Source organism: Erpetoichthys calabaricus, chromosome 6 (assembly GCF_900747795.2).
Source record: "Erpetoichthys calabaricus chromosome 6, fErpCal1.3, whole genome shotgun sequence".
Lineage (NCBI taxonomy): Eukaryota > Metazoa > Chordata > Cladistia > Polypteriformes > Polypteridae > Erpetoichthys > Erpetoichthys calabaricus.
The window spans coordinates 112,133,271-112,161,150 of record NC_041399.2 but is presented as its reverse complement, the minus strand read 5'-3'; the positions used below and the strand labels follow the sequence as shown (position 1 = coordinate 112,161,150).

Genomic DNA, 27,880 nt, shown 5'->3' with positions numbered 1-27,880 from the left:
CAGCAACTCTTCCAGTTATCAGTTTTTCAAAACCTAAGCTCATCAAGATACACCTGAAGTCATCTGTGTCTCAGCAATGTATAAACAGCTTGGTTATCATCAGCATCAACTCAAACCTCACACAGCAGCTGTGGTATGATGACCTGATAGATGACTTTGCCTTCAGAAAATGGAGATGTGTGCCGTTGAGATATGCCATAAAGGCACTGAAGAAACCCCTAAACATTCCCTTTCAGGTTTTGATTATTTAAATAAAAATCTGTATTTATTGCTAAAAGTTATAGTTAGGTTTGTGATGTGTGCTTCTTTGTTCATATATTATTTATTAATATATTTATTGTTCAAATTAGAGCTGTTATAAGAAATACTAATGCAGTGGATTCAGGCAGGGATAGGGTTGGGTGCCCAACAATATTCAACTTAGGGCACCATTGTGGCTAGGGGTAATAGGGAACTTTAACTTCCCTATTTAGAATATTGAAAATCATAAATAAATCTTAATTTTATTATATCATAACATATCATATCATATTGTGATAATACTCTATCGTGGTGTCTTTGGTAATTTTCACCCCTACGTATAACTGACTTTTCCTTCCAATGGGAAGAGTTTACCTAAATGATGTCAGAAAAATGCCCTTGGATCCCTCTCCTTGTTACTTTGGAGTATTTTGATATAACCGAACAGAATAAAACACATAACATTACTTCCTCAAACCTGCTAAATCCAAATCAGTCATGTAGGCCTGGAAGCAATTCTGACATCACTACATGTAAGTCAGGAAATAGCCCTGAATAGGTCCCCAATCATTCAATTTGGTGTCATTAATTACCCTAATCTATACACCTTTAGGGATGTGGGAGGAAAACCTGGGAAGACACAGGGAGATTGTGCAAACTTCCCATAAAGAAAATCTCGACATGGGGTCTAAGCACAGGAATGCTGAATCAGTGAGGCTGTACACTACTTACTTTGCCAATTTATACTATCCTGAGCAGAACAAACAAGACAAATTAAATAAGAGAATTTGTGGTAGAAGCTTATTAAAATACATGTCAATGATTGGCTTTGTGCCAGGTTGCTGGTCAGAAAACATCTTTTGCACTAAATGGTAAGCAAAACATTAAATAGAAAAGGAAAACCAAAGTTGCAGTAAACTCCCCTGGACAGTCACCTCACCTTGGCAAATTACACTTGAATCAGAATGAATATCTTCAAGTCTTGCAATTCGCAGTGAATCCCAATGCTATTTGCAAATGCACTCTATTTTGGAACTGGCATTATGTAAAGCTCCTTTTGGTTTTCCCTTCAGGATAGAAATAACATTTAATTTAACTGTAGTGGAGATGAAGTGGTGATTTATACTTCAATCTGATCTTGTCATTTTGGCACTTGTGGTCATGGCATCACACATAATATTTAAAACCAAAATGATTACATTTCAACCATCTAACTTTAAAACAATTACCTCCACCCACCCTGAAGTGCTTTCTTTTGGCCTAACTGAGGCCAATTTGTGAAAGGATGATTAAACTGACCACTTAAAAATATTTCACTAGTCTTCAGCCTATGTATCAGAATTGGATGTGTGACTGGCTCATACATATGGTGTTTGAACATCTGTGTAAATGTAGTTTATAATTAAATATTTACATTTTTATGTTTTCTTTATATTTCCATATATAGATGTTTGAGCTTTTGACATGATTTTTGCAGAAGATGGCACTATATGCAATGCCATACACATGCATGCAAAGCTCTGAATATTTAAGTACCGTATTTACAAACCAGAAGTATTTGGATTTAGACAAAAGCAAAGGAGCTGTTAGAAGTATTTTTGTTTGATCTTCTGTTTTCTGAGATTTGATTCCAAGTTTTCACCTTGTGCTTTGTTTAGTCCTTAGATTGCAGTAGATTAACAATTCTGAAGAGATAATACCCATAATTCTAAACAAATCATCACTCTAGAGTGCTGTGCAATTCATCATTCAATATGTAGATGTTCATAGCCAGTTGTAACCAGTGCAACCCAACTAAAAAATCTGCTCTATAAAAAAGTGAAATTGTTGATGAATCTTTCTGCTAATGCCTTGGACTGAAATTCATAGTCAAATGATACAGTACCCACATAAATATCACTGAGCTCCCTTTATCACTAATATTCTTGCCAAAAAAGCCCCAAAATCATTCTTCCTTAAAAATAACATGTCTAATGTTATTCCCATGCTAACCATAATTATAAGCAACATAGCAAGCCCTCTATATTTACATAATCCTGAGAATGCTGGAACATTCAATGATACTTAGTTTAAGAAGACTGTTTTTAACTGATTCTATTTAGCAGGTTCTAGAAGTGAACACTACGTCAGTGCTGTGGTTAGAACTGCTGCCACACAGTTCTATGGTACCAAGATATAATTTCAGTATAGCCAGTGGAGATTTTGTACATTGTTCCTGTGTCCTTAGATTTTTTTCCCGTCACATGTACTTACTAAAATTAATAAGAAAGAAGTTAGAAGGCTCAAAATGAAGGCTCGAGGGCTGGTGGGTGTGATCAGATGTATATGCAGTATACTTCTCTTTTAGTCCTCCTTTGCAAAATGACTCTGTGAGGATGTCACCATCATAACATTAAAAATAATTAGAAACAAAAATTAAATAATGATAAAAATGTCAAAAATATTTTGAAAAGGTTCCAGGGAAGTTATATTGCAAATATATGACATAAATTAAATTTTACAAAATTAGGTTTTAGAACTGTTGAATAGTTAGAATATGTTCCATTTAGAAAAGTTCAACTGATCATTTGAATGCACCCTTTGCATCTGGACTGATCAGAATTAAATATTCTATGTGCATAGAACTGGAGCTAGCATCTCTTACTTTGATGAAACATACTTCACAAACTGGGCGGCATGGTGGCGCAGTGGTAGCACTGCTGCCTTGCAGTAAGGAAACCTGGGTTTGCTTCCCGGGTTCTCCCTGTATGGAGTTTGCATGTTTTCCCTGTGTCTGTGTGGGTTTTCTCCAGGTGCTCCGGTTTTCTCCCACAGTCCAAAGACACGCAGGTTAGATGCATTGGCGATCCTAAATTGTTGCTAGTGTGTGCTTGGTGCTCTCATAAAAATTTTATTTTTAAGAATCAAATATTGCATGAAAAAACTTTTGAAAATAGCATGTGTCATTTTGTTACTGAACTGAATCACAAAGGTGCTCTTGATAAAAGAAAATAAATTATTACAAAAAGCAGTATTTTATATAAACATACCAGCCCGGGAAACTTCATCGTCTTGCATAGTCCATATTAAAAAAGGCAATGGGAAAAACACAATTAATGATCTTGGCAACCAGCAGTTCATTGTAGTGCAGAAAACTGACAAAACTCTCAATCTCTTCTTTACCCTAGAAAAAAAGAACCTATTATTTTACTTTTTTTAACAGATTAATTACATTTATCAGAGGAAGCAAATAATACACAATATAGCTGTAAAAGATGTTTATAACTAATCAAAACAAAACTAAGCACATCAAAACACAAGGTCTCTACTTAACATTCTTGTTGAAGTTGTTTAATCTTAAGCCTTATCAAAGATATGAGATGCAACTGCTATTCTTTACACTGTAAAATACAATTCCTCCAACTTTGTATCTATTAACTTTTAAACTTTTTAATGTTTATTTATATTTTCCAGCTAATGTTTTAATGAACTGTATATATCCATTGTTACAAAAATATATGCATTCCTTTTAACTTGTACTATAATCTTATCGGTTACGACCATAGTTCAACAAATAAATTAATGGACACATGTTGCTGGGCTCAATTCACTGTATATTAATCAGTTTGAAACTACTTTGTTTTCTAGTCTGTTCAAACAAATCTGTGTTTTTATGCGTAATTGTTATGTATTTAGGAATTTGTAAAGTTTGTTTTTGCGTTTTGTCTTAGATCATGTCATACGGCTCTGTGCCTGCACTCGGTGAAGAGAACTATACAAAAATATATAAAAAAATGAATTGAATTAAATAACTGAGTCAATTGCACTCTAAATTGCCATGTGAATGCTCTCACTGTTAAATTATGTAAGGCATTACAAATGAATAAATAATTCTAAGTTAGACATATATATCTAATTGCAACAATCAACTTCTATTTTACTAACACACCACGATATTTCTCATTTCACTATTCCAAAGTCATGACAAACACTCATAAGAACATAAGTATGTTTTAATGGGACCAGGTAATTCGATTACACCAAGGTTATCAATTCAATTAACCAAAAATGTCAAAAATAGTACCATGTATGTATGTTATTAGAAAGTATATTCCATGCTTCTATAGTTCTCAGAATAACATGAAACTTACTTATACTCTTCATAAAAGGAGTATTAGAAGAGAAAGTATTTTCAATGAGAATGCATATTTTTTTGTAAACTCATTAACCTTTTTTAAGTCCCTACCTTACATTAAAAAAACAAATTAGTACTACAACTTTCTATGAGTACAATTGTTACCATACCTGTGAGACCTTTTGGTCTAAGAACTAGCTATACACCAGCTAATCAACCTGCAGTTGAAATAAGGTGACTTTTACTTATTTTTATTATTGTATTTCAAAAAAGTATAATATACAATCAAACAAATAAAATTTATACAACAAATAACTTCAAAATTAATCTAGAAAAACACCAGAGAATTAAAAAAAATGAAAACATAGAAAAACAAAACAAGAATTCAACCTCTACTTGACAGAAAGGGAAAGATAAGAAAGAAAGCCAAGATAAGAGGGGAAAAATATCTTGAATTAGGATCTTGAATGAATTCTTATTCTAAAATGAATTAAATTAAGTCTGGCCATGCTTTTAAAAAGTTTTGGACAGATCCTCTAAGTGAGAATTAATTTTTTTCTAATTTGCGATAACATAGAACAGCAGTCCCAGTGAATTACAAATTATGGTTTGTTGTTCTTCCTGTTAAACAAGATAAGTCTATGTGCTAGTAATCTACTCTCTATATATAAAATCCTAAGCCTAAAAGTGCAACGATTTTGTGCAATGATTTTAATTGAGACTTTTTATGTGATGTTTTTTGTTACATTAATGTGATATTATTAGATTTTCAGATTCTTATTCAGTTTTTAAATTATAAACTAAAAAATATCAAGAACTCACATCTCGCGAGATGAGACTTTGTGCCATTTTAACAATGCCCGGGGATTTAAAAACACCCGGGATGGAAATAAAAGACACAGAGTAGGACAGCTGCTGTACAGGCTTTTAAATGTTCAAAGCGCCGTGCAAGATGCAGATCACGCGGCACAGCAGCAACAGCAAGCCAGCAGCTGATCGGGCAAAGAGGAGGAAAAAAAAAACTGCATTTGTTTCCCATTGTATCACCATTTAACAGGGGGTTCCGGAGGAGCGACTGCATCTCCTTGGGGTGCGTTCAGCCCCCCTCTTCACAACGCGAGTGGCAGAGATGTGAAGTGGCTGGCGCATAGTGCAGGCCAAGGGGGTTGGCGAGCAAAGTGAGCAGGGGGCAAACCCCCTAGTGTGTTATAAACTATTATAAATAATGTGTCCTTATCAAACTTCTCTGCCTTGGAGTGCATCCTGTGATTGGTGGACGACTGGATTATTGGTATATTGACAAAAGTTAGTATTTTCTGGGGCACAAAGCAGGAAAAAAAAGAAGTACAGTAATATTCAATTTAAATTTTTGAACTGGTCAGTGTAAATTCATTAATATGTGAGATTTCCAGGTCTTTATAGTGTGCATATTTTCAGCCCAGTAATAAAATTTAAAGTTAGTTTGCTCCATGCCACCTTTTGCTTTAGGTCTTTGTAGACTCACCTTTTGAATGTGTGGACATCTTGATTTACAGATAAACCAACTGGATTTACTGACACATATAGGGATGCTCTGAAATAGAAATAGAAGCTAAGGAAGGATGTTGATCTTGAAAAAAATGTTTCTCATTGCTATGGTGAGATGGAGGGTAGATCATTTGTTAACATCTTTTTTGATTTTTTATGTGCTGTTACTAATATAGTGTTGAAAAAGATCTTTATATTTACTTGTGTTGTTTAAATATTTCAACTGTTTTGATACAATTATTGAATAAATCAGCCTAGTGTGGTGTGCTAGAGAATTCACTGGAAAAGGCACACTTCTATTCAAATGAAATTTTGAGTCCAGATGTATTTTTATAGTCTGCTAGTGCGTTAAGGACTAATGGTAAAGATACTTTTGGATCTTATATAAAAAATACCATATCATCTGTGCACAGTGATATTTTCATTTTAAGTTAATCTCTGATAACCCCCTTCTCTTCTGATGTACTTCAAAAATGAATAACCAACAAGCTCGATGGCTTTTACAAAAAGTAATGGCGATAGAGGGAACCCTAGTTGAGTACCAGGTTTTAGTTTGAAATAGTCTGTGGTTGTCTTGATAATGCAAACTGTGGCTTCTAGATTGGTATAAAGTAATTTTCTCCATGAAGATATATTTGGGCCAAACCCGAATTTGTGCAATGTGGTGAATGGACAGTCTCATTCGACTCTGTCAAAGGTTTTCTCTGCATTCAATGATAGTAAGATCTCTGGTGTGTTTGATTTTGTGGTACATTGCATTAAACAGATGGCAAAGTGTTGAAGCTAAGTATCTGCCTTAAATTAATTCAGTTTGGTCTTGTGATATTACGGAAGGAAGTACTTTTCAATCCTTCTAACTAACACTTTGGAGCTTATCTTAACATTATTATTCAAAAGTAAAATTGGTCTCTATGGTGCATATGGAAAAATGGTAAATGCTGCTTTGACTTTTACTTTTAATATCATACCTGCCAATCATCCTTTAAGGGCTCGTTTATACTTCATGGTCAGAATGTGGACGCGCACGCATCATGGCTGCCACGTGTTCCCAGCGTTCATTTGACGCATCCTCTGAGCAGGTCCTCAGAAATTAACGGGGGACACAGTATGATAAAAGTTGGAATGTGACGTCAGAGTCTTTGTTTACTATCTACATATGATAGAAAGTCGCTATGCGGATCCTACGGGATCGATGTGCGCGCTTTGATGTTTGATGAATGGTTCGATATGGTGAAGCAAAATGCCGACATACAGATCCATTCGTGGTGCTTTTATGTTTAAGCGTTGCATATTCCCCATCTTAATGACGCGATACATTTTAAAAGTCTAACATACCATCTTTTGTGCTGTCTTTTTTTTTTTGCAACTTCATAACAGCAACATAATGTACAGCGCTGTATTTGAGCCACAGAGAAAAAAAATTAAGGACATGGTGAAAACATATATTTTGTGATTAAAGTGGAAATTTTGGCTTTAATCTCGAAATGTCCACTTTAGCCTCGTAGTTTACTTTATCATTAAAGCAGATCGTCGTAAACGTCATCTCAGTTTTTAATTGCTACAAGTTTCTGAGACTTCCTCCTGACCGGACAGCAGCAGCAAGTAGCAATAGATCACCACACAGAACACATTAAATGTATGATATTCCAACTCTCTGCAAATTTAGAATCTTTAGATTTATACTTGATATCACTTTCATGATGAAATGCATTAAAGTATGTATGTTACATTTTACAGATAAATCATTAATATCGTTTAAATAATGAATATTCTTAATAATTACACACATGGGGGTGACACAGTGGCAGAGCGGTAGCATCGCTGTCTTGCAGGGAGACACGTCGCTGGTATTCCCTGCCTGGAGTTTGCATGTTTTCCTGCTGGGTTTCCACAGTGTGCTCCAGTTTCCTTCCAAAGATATGCAGATTTGGTTACACTAAAATGATGCCAGTGTATGTCAGTGCTTGTATTCACCTTGCGATGAGCTGATGCCCTGTCTAGGGATTGTTTCTGCCTTGTGCCCAATGCTAGCTGGAATGGGAACATCCCTGGATTGATGGATTTAATCATTAAACATCCTTTTCTGAGATATTGCGGCAAGGTGTCATCGGAATTTAATGGGTGTTCCAGGCAATTCACAACACAGCGAAGCTGTTCCTGTTCTCACCGTGATAATGTCTCGCACTGCCACCTGGTGGATTCCTCCAGATTTATGTAAAGTACGCACGCAAGTATAAACAGTAAATCGCTTGCATAGCAGGAGTGTCTGCTGGAGCATGTGTCACATTGTGTGAAGTATAAACCTGGCCTAAGTGGTAGATAGTTTACTGACTTTAGATTAAGTTAATTATTTCCTCTGTAAGATATATTTTTCACCATTTAAAGAGCTGAACATTGTAAAAAATAAAGCAGCCTTGTCATTTTCAAATATCAACATACCTAATGGGTGGCACGGTGGCGCAGTGGTAGCACTGCTGCCTCGCAGTAAGGAGACCTGGGTTCGCTTCCTGGGTCCTCCCTGCGTGGAGTTTGCATGTTCTCCCTGTGTCTACATGAGTTTCCTCCGGGTGCTCCAGTTTCCTCCTGCAGTCCAAAGACATGCAGGTTAGGTGCATTGGTGATCCTAAATTGTTGCTAGTGTGTGCTTGGTGTGTGTGTGTGTACTGCAGTGGGCTGGCGCCCTGCCTGGGATTTGTTCCTGCCTTGTACCCTGTGTTGGCTGGGATTGGCTCCAGCAGACCCCTGTGACCCTGTGTTAGGATATAGCAGGTTGGATAATGGAAGGATGGAACATACCTAATGGGGCAGTTTATACAAGTAGGAAATTTCTATCAGATGTCTGTATAAGTGAAACTCCCACGTTAATAAACTGAAGACATGCAGAAAATAAATTAATTTTACTTAATGTGGGACTCTGTGTAGCTATTCTACAAGATATGAATGCTTTCTTGAATACTGGTCAACTACTACATTGAAAGCAATCTTAGGGTTCTGAAAAGTTTGTTTCTGTTTAGTTATTATTTATTTATTTGTGTTGTATAAATATGTGTACATTTAATTGAGAAAGGGAAAAGGAAATATCAAAAAGGACTGAATGTATCAAAATCAGGAAAATAAACTGAGTATTATATAAATAATTTAATGAGTTATTATAGTGTTTTTTAACAGGAGGATTTTTTTTTTGTTCTTTATTTCGCCTTATACAATTTCTTGTATTAGGAATTTGTTAGTTTTCGCATACCCCTTGGGGTCAGAGCGCAGGGTCAGCCATTGTACAGGGTCCCTTGAGCAATTACAGGTTAAGGGCCTTGCTCAAGGGCCCAGCAGACTACGATCTCTTTTGGCAGTGACTTGAACCGGCAACCTTCTGGATACCAGCCCAGATCCTTAGCCTCTGAGCCACCACTCTGCCCTATACAGTATATATGATTTATTCATCCATCCATCCATTTTCCAACCCGCTGAATCCGAACACAGGGTCACGGGGGTCTGCTGGACCCAATCCCAGCCAACACAGGGCACAAGGCAGGAACCAATCCCGGGTAGGGTGCCAACCCACCACAGGACACACACAAACACACCCACACACCAAGCACACACTAGGGACAATTTAGAATCGCCAATCCACCTAACCTGCATGTCTTTGGACTGTGGGAGGAAACCGGAGCGCCCAGAGGAAGCCCACGCAGACACGGGGAGAACATGCAAACTCCACGCAGGGAGGACCCGGGTAGCGAATCCGGGTCTCCTAACTGCGAGGCAGCAGCGCTACCACTGCGCCACCGTGCCACATATATATGATTTATAGTCAGCAAAAAAAAAAACTTTACAGTACAGCCCTAATTGTGTTTTTAATTGTTTTCTTGGTGTAAAGTATCAACAAATTACAACATGTTCAGTATGCTGCTTCCTGATTCTTGACTGGAACAAATCACTGTGATCATATTACTCTTTAATTTGCTTGTTTACATTGGTCCCCCTTCAGATATCAAATCATGCTCAAAATTTTGGTAGTGAGGTATATACTGTAGCTATTACTCTGAGACTAAAACATTTCTTTAAGCTTCTTACACCATATAATTCCTCTGAGGTCTTCTGTCAATTCAATGCTCACTTTTGCAAAACCCCCGCTATGTAACTATTGGTGTGTGTTCATTCAGCGTTGTAGCACCTACTCTGTGTGACTCTCTTCCCAGTTTTATTCATAAGAGTCAATTTGTTCTGGCATTCAGATCCAGGCTGAAGGAACACCTCTTTCTTCTGGCCCTTAAACTGCCATCCCATCATTTATGAGGGTAAACTAAATAGGCTTAATTTTAGTAGTGTCTGTAATAAACAGAACACTGTTAACTTATTCTGATAGCCATGAAAGGTCTGTCCACAGTTTGTTAATTTTATTCTTTAGCATTACTTTTTCAGGGACATCTTACAGTCATACAATAACTTAGATAGATAGATAGATAGATAGATACTTTATTAATCCCAAGGGGAAATTCACATACTCCAGCAGCAGCATACTGATACAAAAAACAATATTAAATTAAAGAGTAATAAAAATGCAGGTAAAAACAGACAATAACTTTGAGTAATGTTAACGTTTACTCCCCTGGGTGGAACGTTTCCTGGGTGGAATTGAAGAGTCGCATAGTTTGGAGGAGGAACGATCTCCTCAGTCTGTCAGTGGAGCAGGACAGTGACAGCAGTCTGTCGCTGAAGCTGCTCCTCTGTCTGGAGATGATAATGTTCAGTGGATGCAGTGGATTCTCCATAAATGATAGGAGCCTGTCAAGCTGTCCAGCTCCATGCCAACAATAGAGCCTGCCTTCCTCACCAGTTTGTCCAGGCGTGAGGTGTCCTTCTTGTTAATGCTGCTTCCCCAGCATACCACCGTGTAGAAGAGGGCGCTCGCCGCAACCGTCTGATAGAACATCTGCAGCATCTTATTGCAGATGTTGAAGGACGCCAGCCTTCTAAGGAAGTATAACCGGCTCTGTCCTTTCTTACACAGAGCATCAGTTTTGGCAGTCCAGTCTAATTTATCATCCAGCTGCACTCCCATGTATTTATAGGTCTGCACCCTCTGCACACAGTCACCTCTGATGATCACGGGGTCCATGAGGGGTCTGGGGCTCCTAAAATTCACCACCAGCTCCTTGGTTTTGCTGGTGTTCAGGTGTAGGTGGTTTGAGTCGCACCATTTAAGAAAGTCCTTGATTAGGTCCCTATACTATAACTTACTCATGGTCAGTGGCATAGGAAGGCATAGGAAGGTGGGTGCGGTCTGCACCGGGTACCAGCTCTGAGGGGGTGACAAAAAATTGCCCGTTCTGTATTAATGCGCTTTTTTGTTACATAAAATAACGTCAAATAATTTACATGGGCTTTAACAATCCCTAATTGCAGCAAATTGCGGGTGAACGATGTGATGCTGTAATGATTTAGTATTATTGTTTGGTGCGTGGGGGGAGGAGGTGTTCTGTCTCATTTCTTTTGAACTGTGCTGGTGCTCAAGTAAACAAACAACCGGTCCTGTGACTCATTGTCTCATCCCTGCCACAAATATATCATCGCCCCAAGTCGTTCTGTGCAACAAGATGATATTTTTTTTTTTGTTTTCTGACATCTCTGATTGGCCTTTCCCTGTTCCAGATAATCTAAGAGTTGACTTAATTAAAACAGGAAGTGAAGCGTTTCAAAACAAAGATGGACCATTTGTTTCAGTTAAGAGACCAGGGGATAAGACGAAGGGTGGTAACCGACAGTTGACGTCTGATTGGTTCTATATCAGTCAGCCAAATGGCGAGAAAATTCTGAGAACCTGGATGGCATACTCAACTAAAAACCAAAGCTTGTACTGTTTTTGTTGTAGGCTCTTTGGCACAAATGCAAGTTTGAGTAATACATCTAAATTTGTAACTGGTTTTCAAGCTTGGTGGAAACTTAATCCAAAAGTTCACAACCATGAAACCTCAGAACAACACGAAGCTTGTTTTGAAAAATGGAAAACTTTAAGAACAAGTCTAATTGCCAATAGTACAACTGATCAAGTTAGCCACACAGCTGCTGAAACAGAAAAAAGGAAATTGAGAGATCTTTTAAAAAGATTCCTAGACGTCACTATATTTTTGGCTAAAGAAAATCTTCCATTCCGCGGCCACAGAGAGCATATGTTGGCGGAGAACAAAGGAAATTTTCTACAGCTGATTGAACTTCTATCAAAATATGATCCTGTACTAAGAGAGCACTTAATCAAGCTGTTATACTATGTTTTGTTATTTAAGTTTAATGTCACTGTTCTCTGTGCCCACTGTTATGGACTCATCCATACAGGCCGACCAAGTATGGTACACAGGGGCACAGCATCAGCATTTAGAATTGCCGAGCCAAGCACAGGACAAGAGAGCCAAAGACAACTGGAGAATTGAACAGTCAGCCTAAAGACAGACTAGTATATTTTTGTCTTCTGTCAGCACACCATTCTCTTTCCTTGTTGGGAGAATGAGAACTGTATGTAGGCATTGTGCTATTCCTGTATTTTTGAAGGTGGGGTTTGAGTCCTTTCCTGTCCTTGTTTGGATCCGGAGCCAAAAGCCTGCACATGGAGCAACCAGTATATAAGAACGGACCTATGGCCAACACACTTTGAAGCTGCCGGGCGGAAGATTATGTCTTCCGACCGGTTAAAATCCTATCAGGGTGGCAAACGAAAGATGGCAGACTGAGTAGGTAAAGATACCCACATGCTTGATATGTCTGTCATAAGCTTCCCGTTTGTAATACCGTGTGAACCCGTTAATAAAGAGCTAGATTAACCTTTATGCTTCTCGTGTAATCTTGTAACCGTCATATTGCACCAGGGGTGGGGATAATACCTTTTTTATTTATAATTATTTCAATTCAGGTTAATTAAAACACAGCAATTCAAAAGAACACATTTCCAGAGAGCTAATGCCTCTTAAGGAAACACAAGCTAGAACAGTCAACTCAGTCACAGTCAGGCAAGATATTAACAGTTTAACAATTAAATGAGTTTATCTTACTTCTGGGTGGAATTGTTAAGGAAAAGATTTTGACTGATATTAAAAATGCAAAGTATTTTAGTATCATCTTTGACAGCACGCCCGACATCTTGCACATAGATCAAATGAGTGAAATCATTCGTTATGATCACATAGAGAACAAAAACGTTGAAATAAAGGAGTCATTTCTAGGTTTTTTCAGCTAACTGGGAAGAAAGCCGTTGACATAACAGAAGATATTTTAAAGGTTATTGAATGGGATGGTCTAGATATAACAATGTGCCGAGGACAAGGATACGACAATGCTTCTACAATGGCTGGAGTGCATTCAGGAGTTCAAGCAAGGATTTGTCAACTTAATCCTAATGCATTGTTTGTACCCTGTACAAACCACTCTCTCAATCTGTGTGGAGTACACTCTTTTGCAACAGTTCCATTATGTGTGACTTTTTTTGGGACCTTAGAAAGTTTGTATGTGTTTTTCTCAGGTTCTACGTACAGATGGACGATCCTTCTGACAAATGTTGAAGTTACAGTTAAGCGACTTTCAGAAACAAGATTGAGTGCTCACTACAAAGCTGTTAAGCCTGTGTTTAAGTGCTTTAAGAAGATTGTCGATGCCATTGTGGAACTGTGTGATGCTTCGGAAATGATTGAAACCAGAGGAGCAGCTCAAACTCTGTTGCCTGCAATGTGTGATTTCTCGTTTTTGTGCTTTTTGTGTTTATGGAATAATGTCTTAAAAGAAGTCAACCACGTTTAAAAGTATTTGCAGATTATTGGAATAACCTTCGAGAAGTCTTTTATCAAGATGAGAAGTCTAAAGGTCTTTTTAAAAGACACTGGAAATGACCTTGTTGAGGAAGCACTGCAATTTGCAAAAGACACATGTGAAGAGATGGGCATTCCTATAGTAAAAAGAAGAACTGTCAGGAGGAAGAAAACTATGCCTGGAGAGAAGGCTGCAGACGAGCCGCTGACTTTGGACCAAGAACTAAAAAGGTCAATGTTAGAGTGCATTGATAGGTTTCAACAAGAAATCAATACACGTTGCGAAGGTATGGAATGTATATCAAATCGGTTTGCAGTTTTAGAGCCCAGCAATCTGATCGAAACCACGGAAACTGAACTTCTCAAGTTTGTACAAAGTTTGGTTGAAAGTTACAATGAGCTTTCTGCAGATGGTATCCTTACAGAAATTCCACACCTAAGAAGATTTCTAAAAGCCGCCAAAGTTCCAAAAGAAGAGTCTCTTGGTTGGACTTCCTTAAGATTCTTAAAGTTTGTGGTTGCATATGAACTTTTAGACTCTGTTCCCAATCTCACTTTAGCATTAAGATTTTTCTTAACTTTATGTGTTTCTGTTGCATCATGTGAGAGGAGTTTATCGAAACTCAAAGTAATTAAGAATTATCTCAGATCCACTACGAACCAAGCACGACTCTCTAGCTTAGCCATTTTGTCAATTGAAAATAGTGTAGCTGAAGGTATTGATTTTGATGATGCAATTTCAAAATTTGCAGAACAAAAAGTTAGAAAGAAGAGATTCTAAGTATCATGTTAAAGTATAATTTGTTGGATTAGAGCCTAGAGAACGAAACTTGTAAACAATTGAGTTTTCATTAAATTGTATTATAATAATAATAAAGTTATGCACTACGTACTATCACTATGAAGAAAGATTTCTTACACTGTACATTAAACTGGCTTATTAATAAAAAGGCATTTTACTTTTTTTTTTATTCATAAAAAATTGTTTACAAAATAATTAACATTATGCCCACTTTACTTAATCAATTGAATAAAAAAATTGCTTTCTCAATAAATTTCATTTTATATTTTGGTGGACATGGGGGTGGCAAGTTTAAACTCCGCACCGGGTCCCACCAGACCTTGCTACGCCACTGCTCATGGTTATACGATATATACAACCATTCTGTTGTTATGGTGCATAAGTACAATATATTTCCTTCAGCTCAAAACCATGTAGGCTCTTGTCTTTTCAGGACCAGGTTTTCACATACTACAAGAACAACATACACTGGTGGATATGATGGAATGAAAGGATTTGTAGAAACTATGTTGGTCACTTGGGTGGGATTTCAAAGAAAGATTCTAGTGTCATTTGCCATAAAACCAAGGCACAGTGATATACGGTATTATAAATATTTTCTGAGATTTAAAAAAATCACAAAAAAGCTCATTGTGCCAGAGAGCTCACATTAATGGTACCACACCAAAGCTAATTTTGCACCCTGTGTTCTAGAAACATTGATACTGACAGGCTTCAGAAAACTGAAATACATTTTTGAGGTGCAATGAGAGCAATGAACTTTTTCATCTTGTCAAAGTACTCCTTCAATTACTAAGAAAAGCATGTTTGGATAGGGTGGGTTCCCACAGCTGGTTCTGTTTGCTTTACTTCTTTTTTAAGAACCTTATCATTTCTAAAAATTAAAAACTTTGCTCAGGAAGCAACTAAGCAGAAGGTTGTATCTGGTTTAGAAAATGAAAAAAGAAAAGTTAGTTACTGTTTTTGCTTAAATCAAAAACATTTTCTCTATGAAGTAGTTACAGAGTTAGCCAGCATTTTATCAGATAATATACCCAAAGGATATCAACTTCATTAGGTTTTATGACAAACTGTAGAATTTGAGATCCTGATGAACAACAAAAATGTGCTATAAGTCAAAAGGCAATTAATATACAGTACTCCTCAAAAAAATTAAAGGGGCTTTTTAATCAGAGTATAGCATCAAGTCAATGAAACATCTGGGATATTGATCTGGTCAGTTAAGTAGTAGAGGGGGTTGTTAATCATTTTCAGCTGCTTTGGTGTTAATGAAATTAACAACAGGTGCACTAGAGGGGCAACAATGAGACAACCCCAAAACAGGAATGGCTTAACAGGTGGAGGCCACTGACATTTTTCCCTCCTCATCTTTTCTGACTGTTTTTTCACTAGTTTTGCATTTGGCTACAGTCAGTGTTACTACTGGTAGCATGAGGCAATACCTGGACCCTACTGTGGTTGCACAGGTAGTCCAGCTTCTCCAGGATGGCACATCAGTATGTGCCATTGCCAGAAGGTTTGCTGTGTCTCCCAGCACAGTCTCAAGGGCATGGAGGAGATTCCAGGAGACAGGTAGTTACTCTAGGAGTGCTGGACAGGGCCGTAGAAGGTCCTTTACCCATTAGCAGGACCGGTATCTGCTCCTTTGGGCAAGGAGGAACAGGATGAGCACTGCCAGAGCCCTACAACATCACCTCCAACAGGCCACTGGTGTGAATGTCTCTGACCAAACAATCAGAAACAGACTTCATGAGGGCCCGACGTCCTCTAGTGGACCCTGTGCTCACTGCCCAGCACCATGGAGCTCAATTGGCATTTGACATAGAATACCAGAATTGGCAGGTCCACGACTGGCGCCCTGTGCTTTTCAGAGATAAGACGGATGTGAAAGGGTCTGGAGATGCTGTGGAGAACGTTATGATGCCTGTAACATAGTTCAGCATGACCGGTTTGGTGGTGGGTCAGTGATGGTCTGGGGAGGCATATCCATGGAGGGATGCACAGACCTTTACAGGCTAGACAACGGACACCTTGACTGCCATTAGGCATCGGGATGAAATCCTTGGACCCATTGTCAGACCCTATGCTGGTGCAGTGGGTCCTGGGTTCCTCCTGGTGCAAGATAATGCCTGGCCTCATGTGGCGAGAGTATGCAGGCAGTTCCTGGAGGATGAAGGAACTGATACCATTGACTGTCTCCCACACTCGCCTGACCTAAATCCAATAGAACACCTCTGGGACATTATGTTTCGGTCCATTCAACACTGCCAGGTTGCACCTTAGACTGCCCAGGAGCTCAGTGATGCTCTGGTCCAGATCTGGGAGGAGATCCCCCAGGACTCCATCCTTCATCTCATTAGGAGCATGCCTCATGTTGTCAGGCATGTATACAAGCACATGGGGGCCATACAAACTACTGAGTAGATAGATAGATAGATAGATAGATAGATAGATAGATAGATAGATAGATAGATAGATAGATAGATAGATAGATAGATAGATAGATAGATAGATAGATAGATAGATAGATAGATAGATAGATAGATAGATAGATAGATAGATACTTTATTAATCCCAAGGGGAAATTCACAAATGATTTTGAGTTGCTGCAATGAAATTTTGGCAAAATGGACTCTCCTGCTGCGTCATTTTTTCAATTTGATTTTCAGGGTGTCTTTGAATTCAGCCCTGTGTAGGGTGATAATTTTCATTTCCATCAAACAATGTGGCATCCTTTCGTTTCTAACACATTACCCAGTCCATATCAGTATACATATCCAGCATGATTTTTTTTTCCCATTGAGATCTAATGTGTTTTCAAATTGTTCCTTTAATTTGTTTGAGCATTTTACATATAGCCAGTCTAATTATCCCAAGTTTAACTCTTGTTTACTAAACCATTATTACTTACTGTTTTATTCAAGCTCCATTGGGAGTCAAGCAGAATGAGCCCTACCAGAAGACAGTGAAAAATAATCAGTACAGGTTTATGAACGTAATACAACAAAATGCTTCTAGCATAAATTGATGGCTTTTAAAATGAGAAATGTATCAGACTAATAATAATCTGACTGAAATGACAAAAAGCACATCCAAAGCCTACCACAGAATATGTAAAAACTTTACCTGTATTTTTCAGAGTAACAAAACATAATTTGATTTGCAGCAACAGAGAGTATACAAATAATGTTTATACAGTATTATGCAAATAAAAAAAATCTACTGCCAACCAATTTAAGTTAATCTTTTTTCAGTTTTATTTACTAGAGACTTGAATGTGATCCTACGATATGATCTTCCTACCTTTTAAATGTTCCACACCAGCAATTTTTTAAGATTTATTCCTCAATTATCCATTTTTTAAAACAATTTCTTCCCTTATATGAGTGTACTGAACCTATGTCTATCCTGGCAACATCAAAGCTGAAACCAAGTCATTCCCTTACAGAGCACACAAACTCATGTTGGGCCATTCTAGAGTCACAAATTACTCTTAAATGCATCTTCAGCAGGGGTGTAGAAACTGAAGCAGACAGAGAAAACCCATACAGACTCAGAGAGAATTTCCAAATCTAACACAGTGACAGAGACAGAAGTTAAGTTCTAATCTCTGGGGTGGAGAGATAATAATTCTCAATAGTTCTCACATTGCCTCTTATACAGTATATTCAGTTACAAAACCAGAAAACCCTACTAACAAATATAGTGATCTGTTCATAATTGAAACAGGTTAATTGATCACACTGACCTGTACTGATGAACACAGTTTCAAAGAGACATGCTGTACAGCGGTTCAGACTGGCAGAAATTTGCAGGGCTGCAGCAAGTTTCACATTACAGATTTAAAAAATGTCTGGTGACATCAGTTTCATCTTTACAATTACTTTTGGAAAATATTTCTTTCTGTACTTGCATCTGTAAAGTATGTATTCTAAACAGTATAACTTAAGCAGTAAATTTTCTTCATTTTGCCAAAATATTGTAAATCAAACAATTTTTAGAAAGAATAAAATGTTTATTTCATCCTATATTCTATGGTTATGGTTAAAGTATAATAAAGCACAACAGACTGTTTGGATAAGATTAATTTCTTATTAATTCAAAGCACAGAGTGACAAGATCTGGGCCCATAATCTGTGTGATTATGGTACATTGTCTATACATTTCAATATTTTTTTATTATACCTATTTATTCTGTCTCTCTCTAAGAATGGATTATATTGCTTTTTTATGTTTATCATAACATAATCAAGTATTATACAAAATAATTTGTAGCTCAGTAAATACATACTATTTTATTTTAGACTTTCACTGGCTTTTACCATTGTTTTTTCAAGCCTGTGTCACAGAGGGATGAAATCAATCCTGACTCTAAATGGCATAAAGTAAAATTACACTCTGAGCTGGATTGCTAGTTGTCATTAATGACTATGTCTCAAGATGAAAACTAACATGATGTAACTAGATTTTACTGTTAATAGAAGTCAATATATAACAAAACAACCCTTTTGGTAACATTTTAAATTAGGTCCTACTTAATACATTTATTAGTCACCGAGTTACAGGAGGATACAAATGTAACCTATTCTCAGGTGCTGGGCAGTAAACAACTCTGGATGCCAGTCTAACATAGAAAACACTTACTGGAACAGACATACTTATAATGGGTGAATTTGTAATCACCAATTCACCCAACAAATCTTTGAGTATTTGGAAAGAAAACTGAAGTACCTAGAAGAAACCCACAAAGACATAATGAACAAAGTACAAACTCAACGCAGGTAACAAACAGGTGCAAATACAGTACATGGTATCTACGAAACAGAGGACAAACCACAGTGCTACCAGTATCCACTGAAACAACACATTTAATATAATATTAAAGGAGAAAGACCAAATAGTAAATTAAAAAGAAAGAGAAAGAAGACATCATTTGGGATAAAAACTAATATTTTAGAAAGAATCTTGTCAATATCAAAATACAAAAAGTTTATTAATAATACTGAAAGGCTTTTTGAGAGGGAAGAGGGAAAAGAAGAAAAAAGAAACAAGAAAGGGATAGTAAGTAGCACAATCAGTGTAAAGGTAAACAATAATGAACAAAAAAGTTGGTCAATGAGTAGGTTCAAAGCTGATTTAGGACCTAAGGAGAAGTGTAGTATTGAAGAGTGAAAAGAACATAGCGAAAAAGCATTCTGAAGTTTTACTGAAAATGAAACAGAAGTCAGGAAATGTTAAGAACTTCCAGGTTACAGTTTAACATTAGAGTGCGGAACATGGTAAGAGTAAAAGTCCTTTGATAAGGTAGACACATAAAGAATTATGAGAAGAGTATGAAAGATACTTAGATTAAAGTGACAGGCAAAAAATGCTGAATTATATAACATGACTCTGCAATTTCAGATTTTATTTTTTAATTTGGCTGTTTCAGGATGCCCAGTTCATTCCAATGAGGACTGTCTTTCCTGTGTTTTTTACTCAGCTATAGTCTATTCTGCAGTGATCTGAAATAAACAATATCAAGGACCACGGATCTTTCATTGTCATTCCAAGGATGTGACAATTTCAAAGTATTCTTTATTGATGTAAATGGGAAGAGGAGGGAGAGTACCAGACCGTCGAAAGTCCACAATAATTTCATTAGTTTTTTTGACATTGATGCTTAGGTTATTGTCTTTACACTAAGCCTCCAGTTTAGCCACTTCAATCTTGTATGCTGATTCTTCATTATGAGTGACAAGTCCTACCACTTTGGGATTGCTAAAATATAATAGCACTTTGGGATTGCTAAAATATAAAGTGCAATATAAATAAAATTTATTATTATTATTATTACCACCATTGTTTCACCTGCAAATTTCACTATGTGATTGTTTGGATACAGAGACATGCAGTCATAGGTCAGCAGAGTATGTAATATAGATATATACTGCCAGGTAAAATGTCAGGTTGTCCTGCACAGAACTGATTTAAAACAAACACTAAAAGGCAAAAAATTGACCATGAGATAGCAAGAGGAAAAGGGAAGAAAAGTCAGTTATGTTGCAAAAGTTAACAGGAATCAAACTGACCAAAAATATTAAAGTCAAAATCAGAAACAAAAATCAAAGGCAAAATAGAACTGTGCATGGGTCAAAACCAGGATCCAAAATCAAAGCACAAAGACACCACGAAGAAGCACTTGTAGAATTTATCCTAATACTAGGACAGCAGCAAAACAGCACTACCATGTTTAATACTGGTAATGCAAAGAAGACACATGTGATATAACGTGGCTCATGTGCCTAACAGCCAATTATTCAAGTTGAGGACCCAAAGACAAAAAAATGGAGGTGCCCACAAAAATTCAAAATAGTGGCATGCTAAAAATAAAGAAATTAACAAAAAAAAACTATTAAGTCTACAATCATAATACATTCTGTCTAAACATTTAATTGAACAGCTTCTGATTTTAGTTGTTTTAGTATAATTAAAGTAGATAAAAAAATCAATTAATTTGACTGTGCTAAGAAATGCAGCAAAATTGTGCCCAGTTTTCAAGAAGACTAATATAGTACATCAAACACAGAAGAGCTCACATGACATATCTTTGTATTCCTGTGCCAGATATTACTGGATCTGCAAAACCTCCTGCAACATAAAGAATTAAAGAATTTTTTTCGAGCAAGTTGCTAAATACTAAATCTTAAATAAACCCAACATTGTAGGAGGATTTTGAACAAATAGACCTCATTTAAAAAAAACTAAAGGGGAAGGACCAGGATTTCTTGGGAGCCGGCAAGTGGAGCTGTATCAAGGATGCCATGTTTTAAAGACGTTCTATGTAACATGGGGGGCAGGGGAAGTACTCCTGGGTCCTGCATTGTGAAAAAAGAAGTACAATGCTTGCCATGTTGTGGATTAGAGGAGAAGGGAAAAAAAAGAATGTAAGTTCAGTTTTCTGTGTCTACTTTTCTTTATTTGAAACAAACCATGCTCCATTTCACTCTTTCATTTCTGTTATTTCCTTCTGTGGCTCCTGCACGTTTTACCTATGCACTGTAACAATTATTGTACTGATTCACTCTCTGTTTAGTGACATGAACAGATGTGCACACCTCAAGAAGTGGAAAAAAATTCTGCATGAATGTTATCAGTCATTCTTATTCATTTATCAGAAATATGTCACAGTCCAAATAGTACTATCATTTGGTCCAGTTGAGCCATTTAGTACTACGTACTACAGACTTATTTTGGTTTGAATGTCACTCAAAGATAAAATATATTTAGCACTTATGTGATATGACTTTGATTCAATCTTCTTACAGAAACATGAAATGAAAAAAAAAAAAAAAAGTTTCTCTAGTATTGCACCAGGACTACCATAAACCTCCCCCCATCCCCTTTCCTCCCACTCTCCTGCTCCAATGTCAGTATGTATAAATCAAGAAAACAAACACCAGTGCTACATATTGACATGTGGCATATTACCATGAATGACAAAATTTTGTTTAATAAAATTTTTAAAGGTAGTATATAAATTCAGTGCTGGATGTGTATGTAATTCTTTTGGTGCACACTTAATTTCTCTGTATTATTGTTTCACAATGTTTAAAGAAAAAAAAATTCATGAAAATGCCACACTGATCAAAGCACTTCCAAAGGCATTTGCCTCATTAAACACAACACATTAATCACAAAATGTAATGCATTAACTCTCCCAGGCCTAATATCTATATGGAAGCAAATTGTGATACAGTTTGCTTATTTTTACCTGGAAATCCACAAAGGGAGAAAATTAATCATGTATCTTAAAATTGTTTTTTACTTCTAAGCCTATCAGGAGTCATCATCAGAGGAAAATGATTAGAAATACAGTTCTCTGGCACTTTTAGTATTAGCCGTGAAGTTTACTTGCACTGAGTCCCATTTAAATGTGTGTTCAGTTAAACATGTATGTGTGTAAATCAAAGACAGTGGGTCCTTCCTTCTAACAGTATTGCCATGTTCCTGTATACATGTTACTAAAAGTTCTAGAGAACTAGCATGATCCGGTTTGCAAAGCAGAAAAAGGGAACTGCCAAGTACAGCATACTAGCCTAAGATTGTGGGTTCGCTTCCCGGTTCCTCCCTGTGTGGATAGCGCTTTAAGTACTGTACTGAGAAAAGCGCTATATAAATGTAATTAATTATTAATATTATTATTATTACTTCAGGCAAGACCTAGGTACAACACAAGCCAGCAGCGACAGCAGACTAAATGCTTGCACTGCTCACTAAAGGGCTCCACCACAGAAAGAACATAGAGAAGTTGGACATTGTACATAATTTATTGCAGATATTTCTTATCTGTGCAGTATTTAAAATTTTGAGTTAATTCCATTGGACATGTACAATAAATGTCCAGCCTGTAAATGTCAATGCTATATGTAATAAAAAAAGTAAATCAAAATTTAGTGTATATATATATATTGATCTAAACCCCCCAAAATGGTACAAGATCACAGATCAAAGCATTACATTCAAATTTGACTAAAGCTACCACTTGTGTAGAATCTGCTATAGGTTGAAATTATATTTATACCCACAATTCCTTTTATTCCTAATAATTATCTGTTTGAATACAAAATTGTGTTTTGCAATGACCATTAGCAAAAATCACGTCACTAGGAAAAGCAAGAATAAATCTATAGCAGGAATGTTTTAATTAGGTGCAATTGTATGTAGCATGTTCAAGAGTAAGGAGCTCCTGGGAACAAATAATATTAAACCCTGGCAAATAAATAAATACATAAATAAATAAATAGAAAGTTTCTTACATAGGACCATTCTTATAACCTTATTATACAAAATGTCCCAGGTGCCAGGGAGGAAGGATAGGCATCCTGGCTGGGATAAAGGATGGATTCCTACTCAGCCAGGAGACTATAATAGATGGACTGGCCAAACAGGCTTAATGGGAGGAGTTCATTCCCACACAGTAAAAGAGGCAGTGTTTCTGAAGGCTGCACCAGGTTAAGAGACTTATAGGGTGGCATGGAGGTTGGGGTGCAGAAAACCAAACCCTGTCGGGGTGTTTGGATACCACCAAAGGGTGCTGCCGGGGTAGGACTGCCCTGATTTCTGCAAAAGCTGTGGACCTGTAAAAGCTCTGGACAACCTGGGAATGAGACCAGAAGTAGTTCCTGGGTCAAATTTAAAAGACAGCCTGCTGCCTCGTTTAAATGAGTCAGTCAGGAGCCAGTGGGCAACACTCTCTTGCAATTGGAAGGATAATTTGTATTGGTGTATTGTGGTTGGTAATTCTTTAAAAGGTGTTGGAAACCAAATAAAATCCCTTATTTGAGCCCGGAATTGTGCTTGGAGATTACTGTGTCTGCGGTTTGGATCATAGGCATAGTTCTCAGGATTTTCTGGACCATTGATTGCCAGGGTCCTGAAAAAAATTTATTGTAACCAAAATCCAGACCTTAATCCCACACATCCAGCACTGACACCCAGAACCAGATATGGGGTGAAGAACTACCAGAAAAGCCAGCAGATGGGAAAGCAACAGAGACAGTGCAATGGGGCCCCATACAATATTGAAAGGAGCTGAGTATCACTTGCTCCTACAGGGCAAAAGGATGTTATGAAAAAAACAGACCCCCCTGCTTTAATGAAGGTAAAATACGGAGTCTACCCAAAATTAATAACTCACCCAACAAATTAGAGGCGACTAATCAGGAACACCTGCTAAGGTTGTGTGACTTCATGCCCCTGCCTACTTTAGCCACATCAGTTGACGACATTCCAGAGTGGGGTGCTGCACAAAAAGAAAAGGTATCAGAGAGGATAGACTCTATCCCAGTGAAGGTAAACGTTTTAGGCTCAGGGTGTCAAAAATTCTGAAAATGCCTAACTTGACTCTGCTGTTGTGTTACCTACCCCCCACCCCAAAGCAATAGAGAAACAATTCTTTACATATATTTTAAAAATACAGCCATATCGTGTGTGATGCTATGTATAATAAAATTAAAAGTCCTGTTATTCTAGCAACTTTCTAAGTTTATAACAGCAATGTTATACAGTATTTATGTCCCTATCTTGGGCCTTTGTCCCCCATTAGGCTTTGTCCAGATTTCTTATGCTATGAGGTTGATAGGTATGGAAGGAAATGTCCCAGATTCTGAAGATGGAAGGCAAAAAAGATAAGCCTTATTACACTTTCCTATCACTGCTGTCCACACAAAGCAAACCATAAAGCTTGTATACCGCTTATTGTCACAGTGGTGAATAACATGGAAAATAAGCCAGTTTTAGGAAGGATTAAGAGGAACAGTTGAGAAAAATGTAAAACAACATGTGCTTAGAAATGCATACTACTTGCTCTTTGCAGAAGTGTAACCACAAAGAAGAAAACAATGTCAGTACTGCGATTTGCAGACTCTAAGGCCAGGTTTATACTTCATGCGATGCGACGCAAAGCATGCTCCAGCGGACACTACTGCTACGCAAGCGTTGTACTGTTTATACTTGTGCATGTACCTGCGTGTGAACATCTGGAAGATTCCACCAAGTGGCAGTGCGAGATATCATCATGGTGAGAAAATGTTTGGCTAAGCCACATTGTTAATTGCCTGAAACATCCATTAAATTCCAAGGACACCTTGCGACAATATCTCTGAAAAGGATGGTTAATGATTACATCCATCAACCCAGGGATGCACCCATTCCAGCAAGCATGGGGCGCGAGACAGAAACAAAATCCCTAGACGGAACATCAGCTCATCACAACCTGAACACAAGCATACAAATACACTACAGTAATTTTAGCATCACCAAATCCCCAAACCTTCATGTATTTGGAAGGAAACCAGAGCACACTGTGAAAACCCACCAGGAAAACATGCAAACTCCAGGCAGGGGACACCAAGGATGTGACTCCATGCAAGGAAGCAGCACTACCAGGGACATGACTCCCTGCAAGGCAGCAGCTCTACCTCTCTGCCACCGTGCCGCCCCCACATGTGTAATTATTAACAGTATTCATTATTTAAATGAAATCAACAATTTATCTGTAAAATGTAACATACATATTATAATGCATTTTTGGATTCTAAATGTGCAGAGCGCTGGAATATCATAAATTTAATGTGTTCTGTGTGGTCATCTATTGCTGCTTGCTGCAGCAGTCAGCTCAGGAGGAAGCCCCAGAAGCACATAGCGATTAACAACTGGGTTGGTTTTAAGACGATGTTTACGACGGTCTACTTTAATGATAAACTACGAGGTTAAAGTGGACATTTCAAGATTAAAACAGAAATTTCCACTTTAATCACAAAATAGACCTTTTCACTGTGTCCTTAATTTTTTTCTCGGTGGCTCAAATATGCTGCCATACATTATGATGCTGTTGTGATGGTGCAAAAAAAAAAAGATGGCACAGATGATGGTATGTGAGACTTTTAAAATACATACATATATATATATAGTATTTTTACACTGTATAAGCATAAATATATATATTATTTTTACACTGTATAAGCATATACAATTACTTCAGTTAATTAAAAATATAATAATGAATGTTGTTGTGATCTGTCCCTGGGCAGTACACTAGTTCACCATAAGTACCTCTTTCACTCAAATTAGATCAGTTCAGAATTACCAAAAACCTGAGCATGTATGTCTTTGAAACCAGAGTGAAAAGTACCAAGATAAAAAAAACTGGAAGAGTATGAAGAATATTACAGACAGGTGAGGTACCAAACTAAGTACTGAACTACACCACACAAACTCTGATAATAAATGCAGTTCTGCTGAATTATACTTATTATCATCTACTGCTGCATATACTGCATGTATGTGTGAAAACAAAATAATGATAATTAAAATTATAATAATGCATTAACAATAACAAACAATCTGTTTACCTGTTTTTTTTCATTTGGGGATTGCTATGAACAACTGCATTTATATACCGGGTCCTCAGAGATAATGTTCAATGTTCTGAACCCAGAAATCTGAAGTACTTCTGAAACACTGATCATTATACTAACAAGCTGTCCTTAAAACACATAATAATAACACATTTCAAAATAATTCTAGAATCATTGATTATATTAAAATGTGTTTGCAGCATGAATCTAAAAATAAGACTTGGCTAAATTATGTAAAAAAGTACATGCTTATAGCCATTCCAAAAGAATTCAAGACAGAAAGGCATATGTTTCAAACTAAGGTCAGGTGGTAGGTATGATAGTATCAAAAGCTAATATGTCCTCATTCAAGAGTCCTTTTACCCCTCTGCAGTTCATCTACTCAATAATGTGTGCCACATCCATCAACATACTACCTAGAGTGGCCTGTACTGTTTTTCATATACCAGACAGCACAGGGCAAGTAGGATTTCCTTTGTGCATTTATACTATAGACAAATAAGGAATGTTGAATATTAAAGTTTTGTCTTTTAATATACTTTATAGGTGACACAGTATATGCCGTCTTATACATATGCATAAAAAGTTATGAAACATTAATTGTGTTTGTATCAGAATGTGTGGCTTTTAAAATATTGTATATTTAAAATTTTTTTTCCTATTTTCTACTACAGTATATTCATAATGACAGATGCCAACTGTGCAAAGCTCAAGAAACCACAACACTGCAGAAAGTATTAAAATCACAACTTCACATAAAAAAGGCCAGTCCAGTCCCTCACAGTATTCCAAGCCATTGCCCTAGAGGTAGCAATGTCATTATTTAGCCTATCAGACTTCCCACCAAAGCACAGTATAAGATTTGTAGATGTGCAGATGGGCTGTTTCACACAAACTCACCTAAGAATCCAGTGTGCTACTCTGAAAAAGTATGAATAAAAAAATTCACATAAAATATATCTAGAGAGACAGACAAATCCTTGATGTTGGCTTGATTAAAAGCCATAACCTAGAGTCTTTAGGATCTTTCACATACTATGTATTTTTTCATCATGGAAACAAACTTTAGTCTATTTTTCCTTTAAGTCCAAAGCAATAATATATATTCACATTTAGTTGCATACTTTGCATTTATAGTGTATTGTACCTGTTCATACTAGTGTTGAGGCAAAGACGTTGTGTGTATTCTTCACCAAATGACACTTAAGTGTTTTCTCATTCCTTAATCTCACATCTTTCACTGTTTAGGCTCTCTAAATATGCATTTTGTGCACAAAGTTGCTTTATTTGCTTTACTTTGTAGGCTAAGGGTGCAATTATTTTGAAAGTGATAGTAATATGTAAACGATGATTAATTCAAAATGATTGCCTCGTTCTTTATTGCATAAACATACAGTGAAATAATTAGAATGCATATTGTGCATGTGTTTGTGTAAGTCAATGTCATGGTTTTCTGGATTGCCTAATTATATTTCATGCTTTGTATGGTGGTTGAGCATATATCATA

At 37.0% G+C, this 27,880-nt stretch overlaps 1 protein-coding gene across 1 annotated transcript in view; it reads right to left on the bottom strand.

Moving 5' to 3' along the window:
• Nucleotides 1–27,880, bottom strand: part of LOC114653503 (collagen alpha-1(XXI) chain-like) — a 263,740-nt gene that overhangs the window by 235,383 nt on the left and 477 nt on the right. The window contains exon 2 of the mRNA XM_051928764.1: nt 3,270–3,403. Within this exon, the coding sequence (XP_051784724.1) occupies nt 3,270–3,360 (91 nt within the window). The 5' untranslated portion in view covers nt 3,361–3,403. The remainder of the gene's footprint in view (nt 1–3,269; nt 3,404–27,880) is intronic.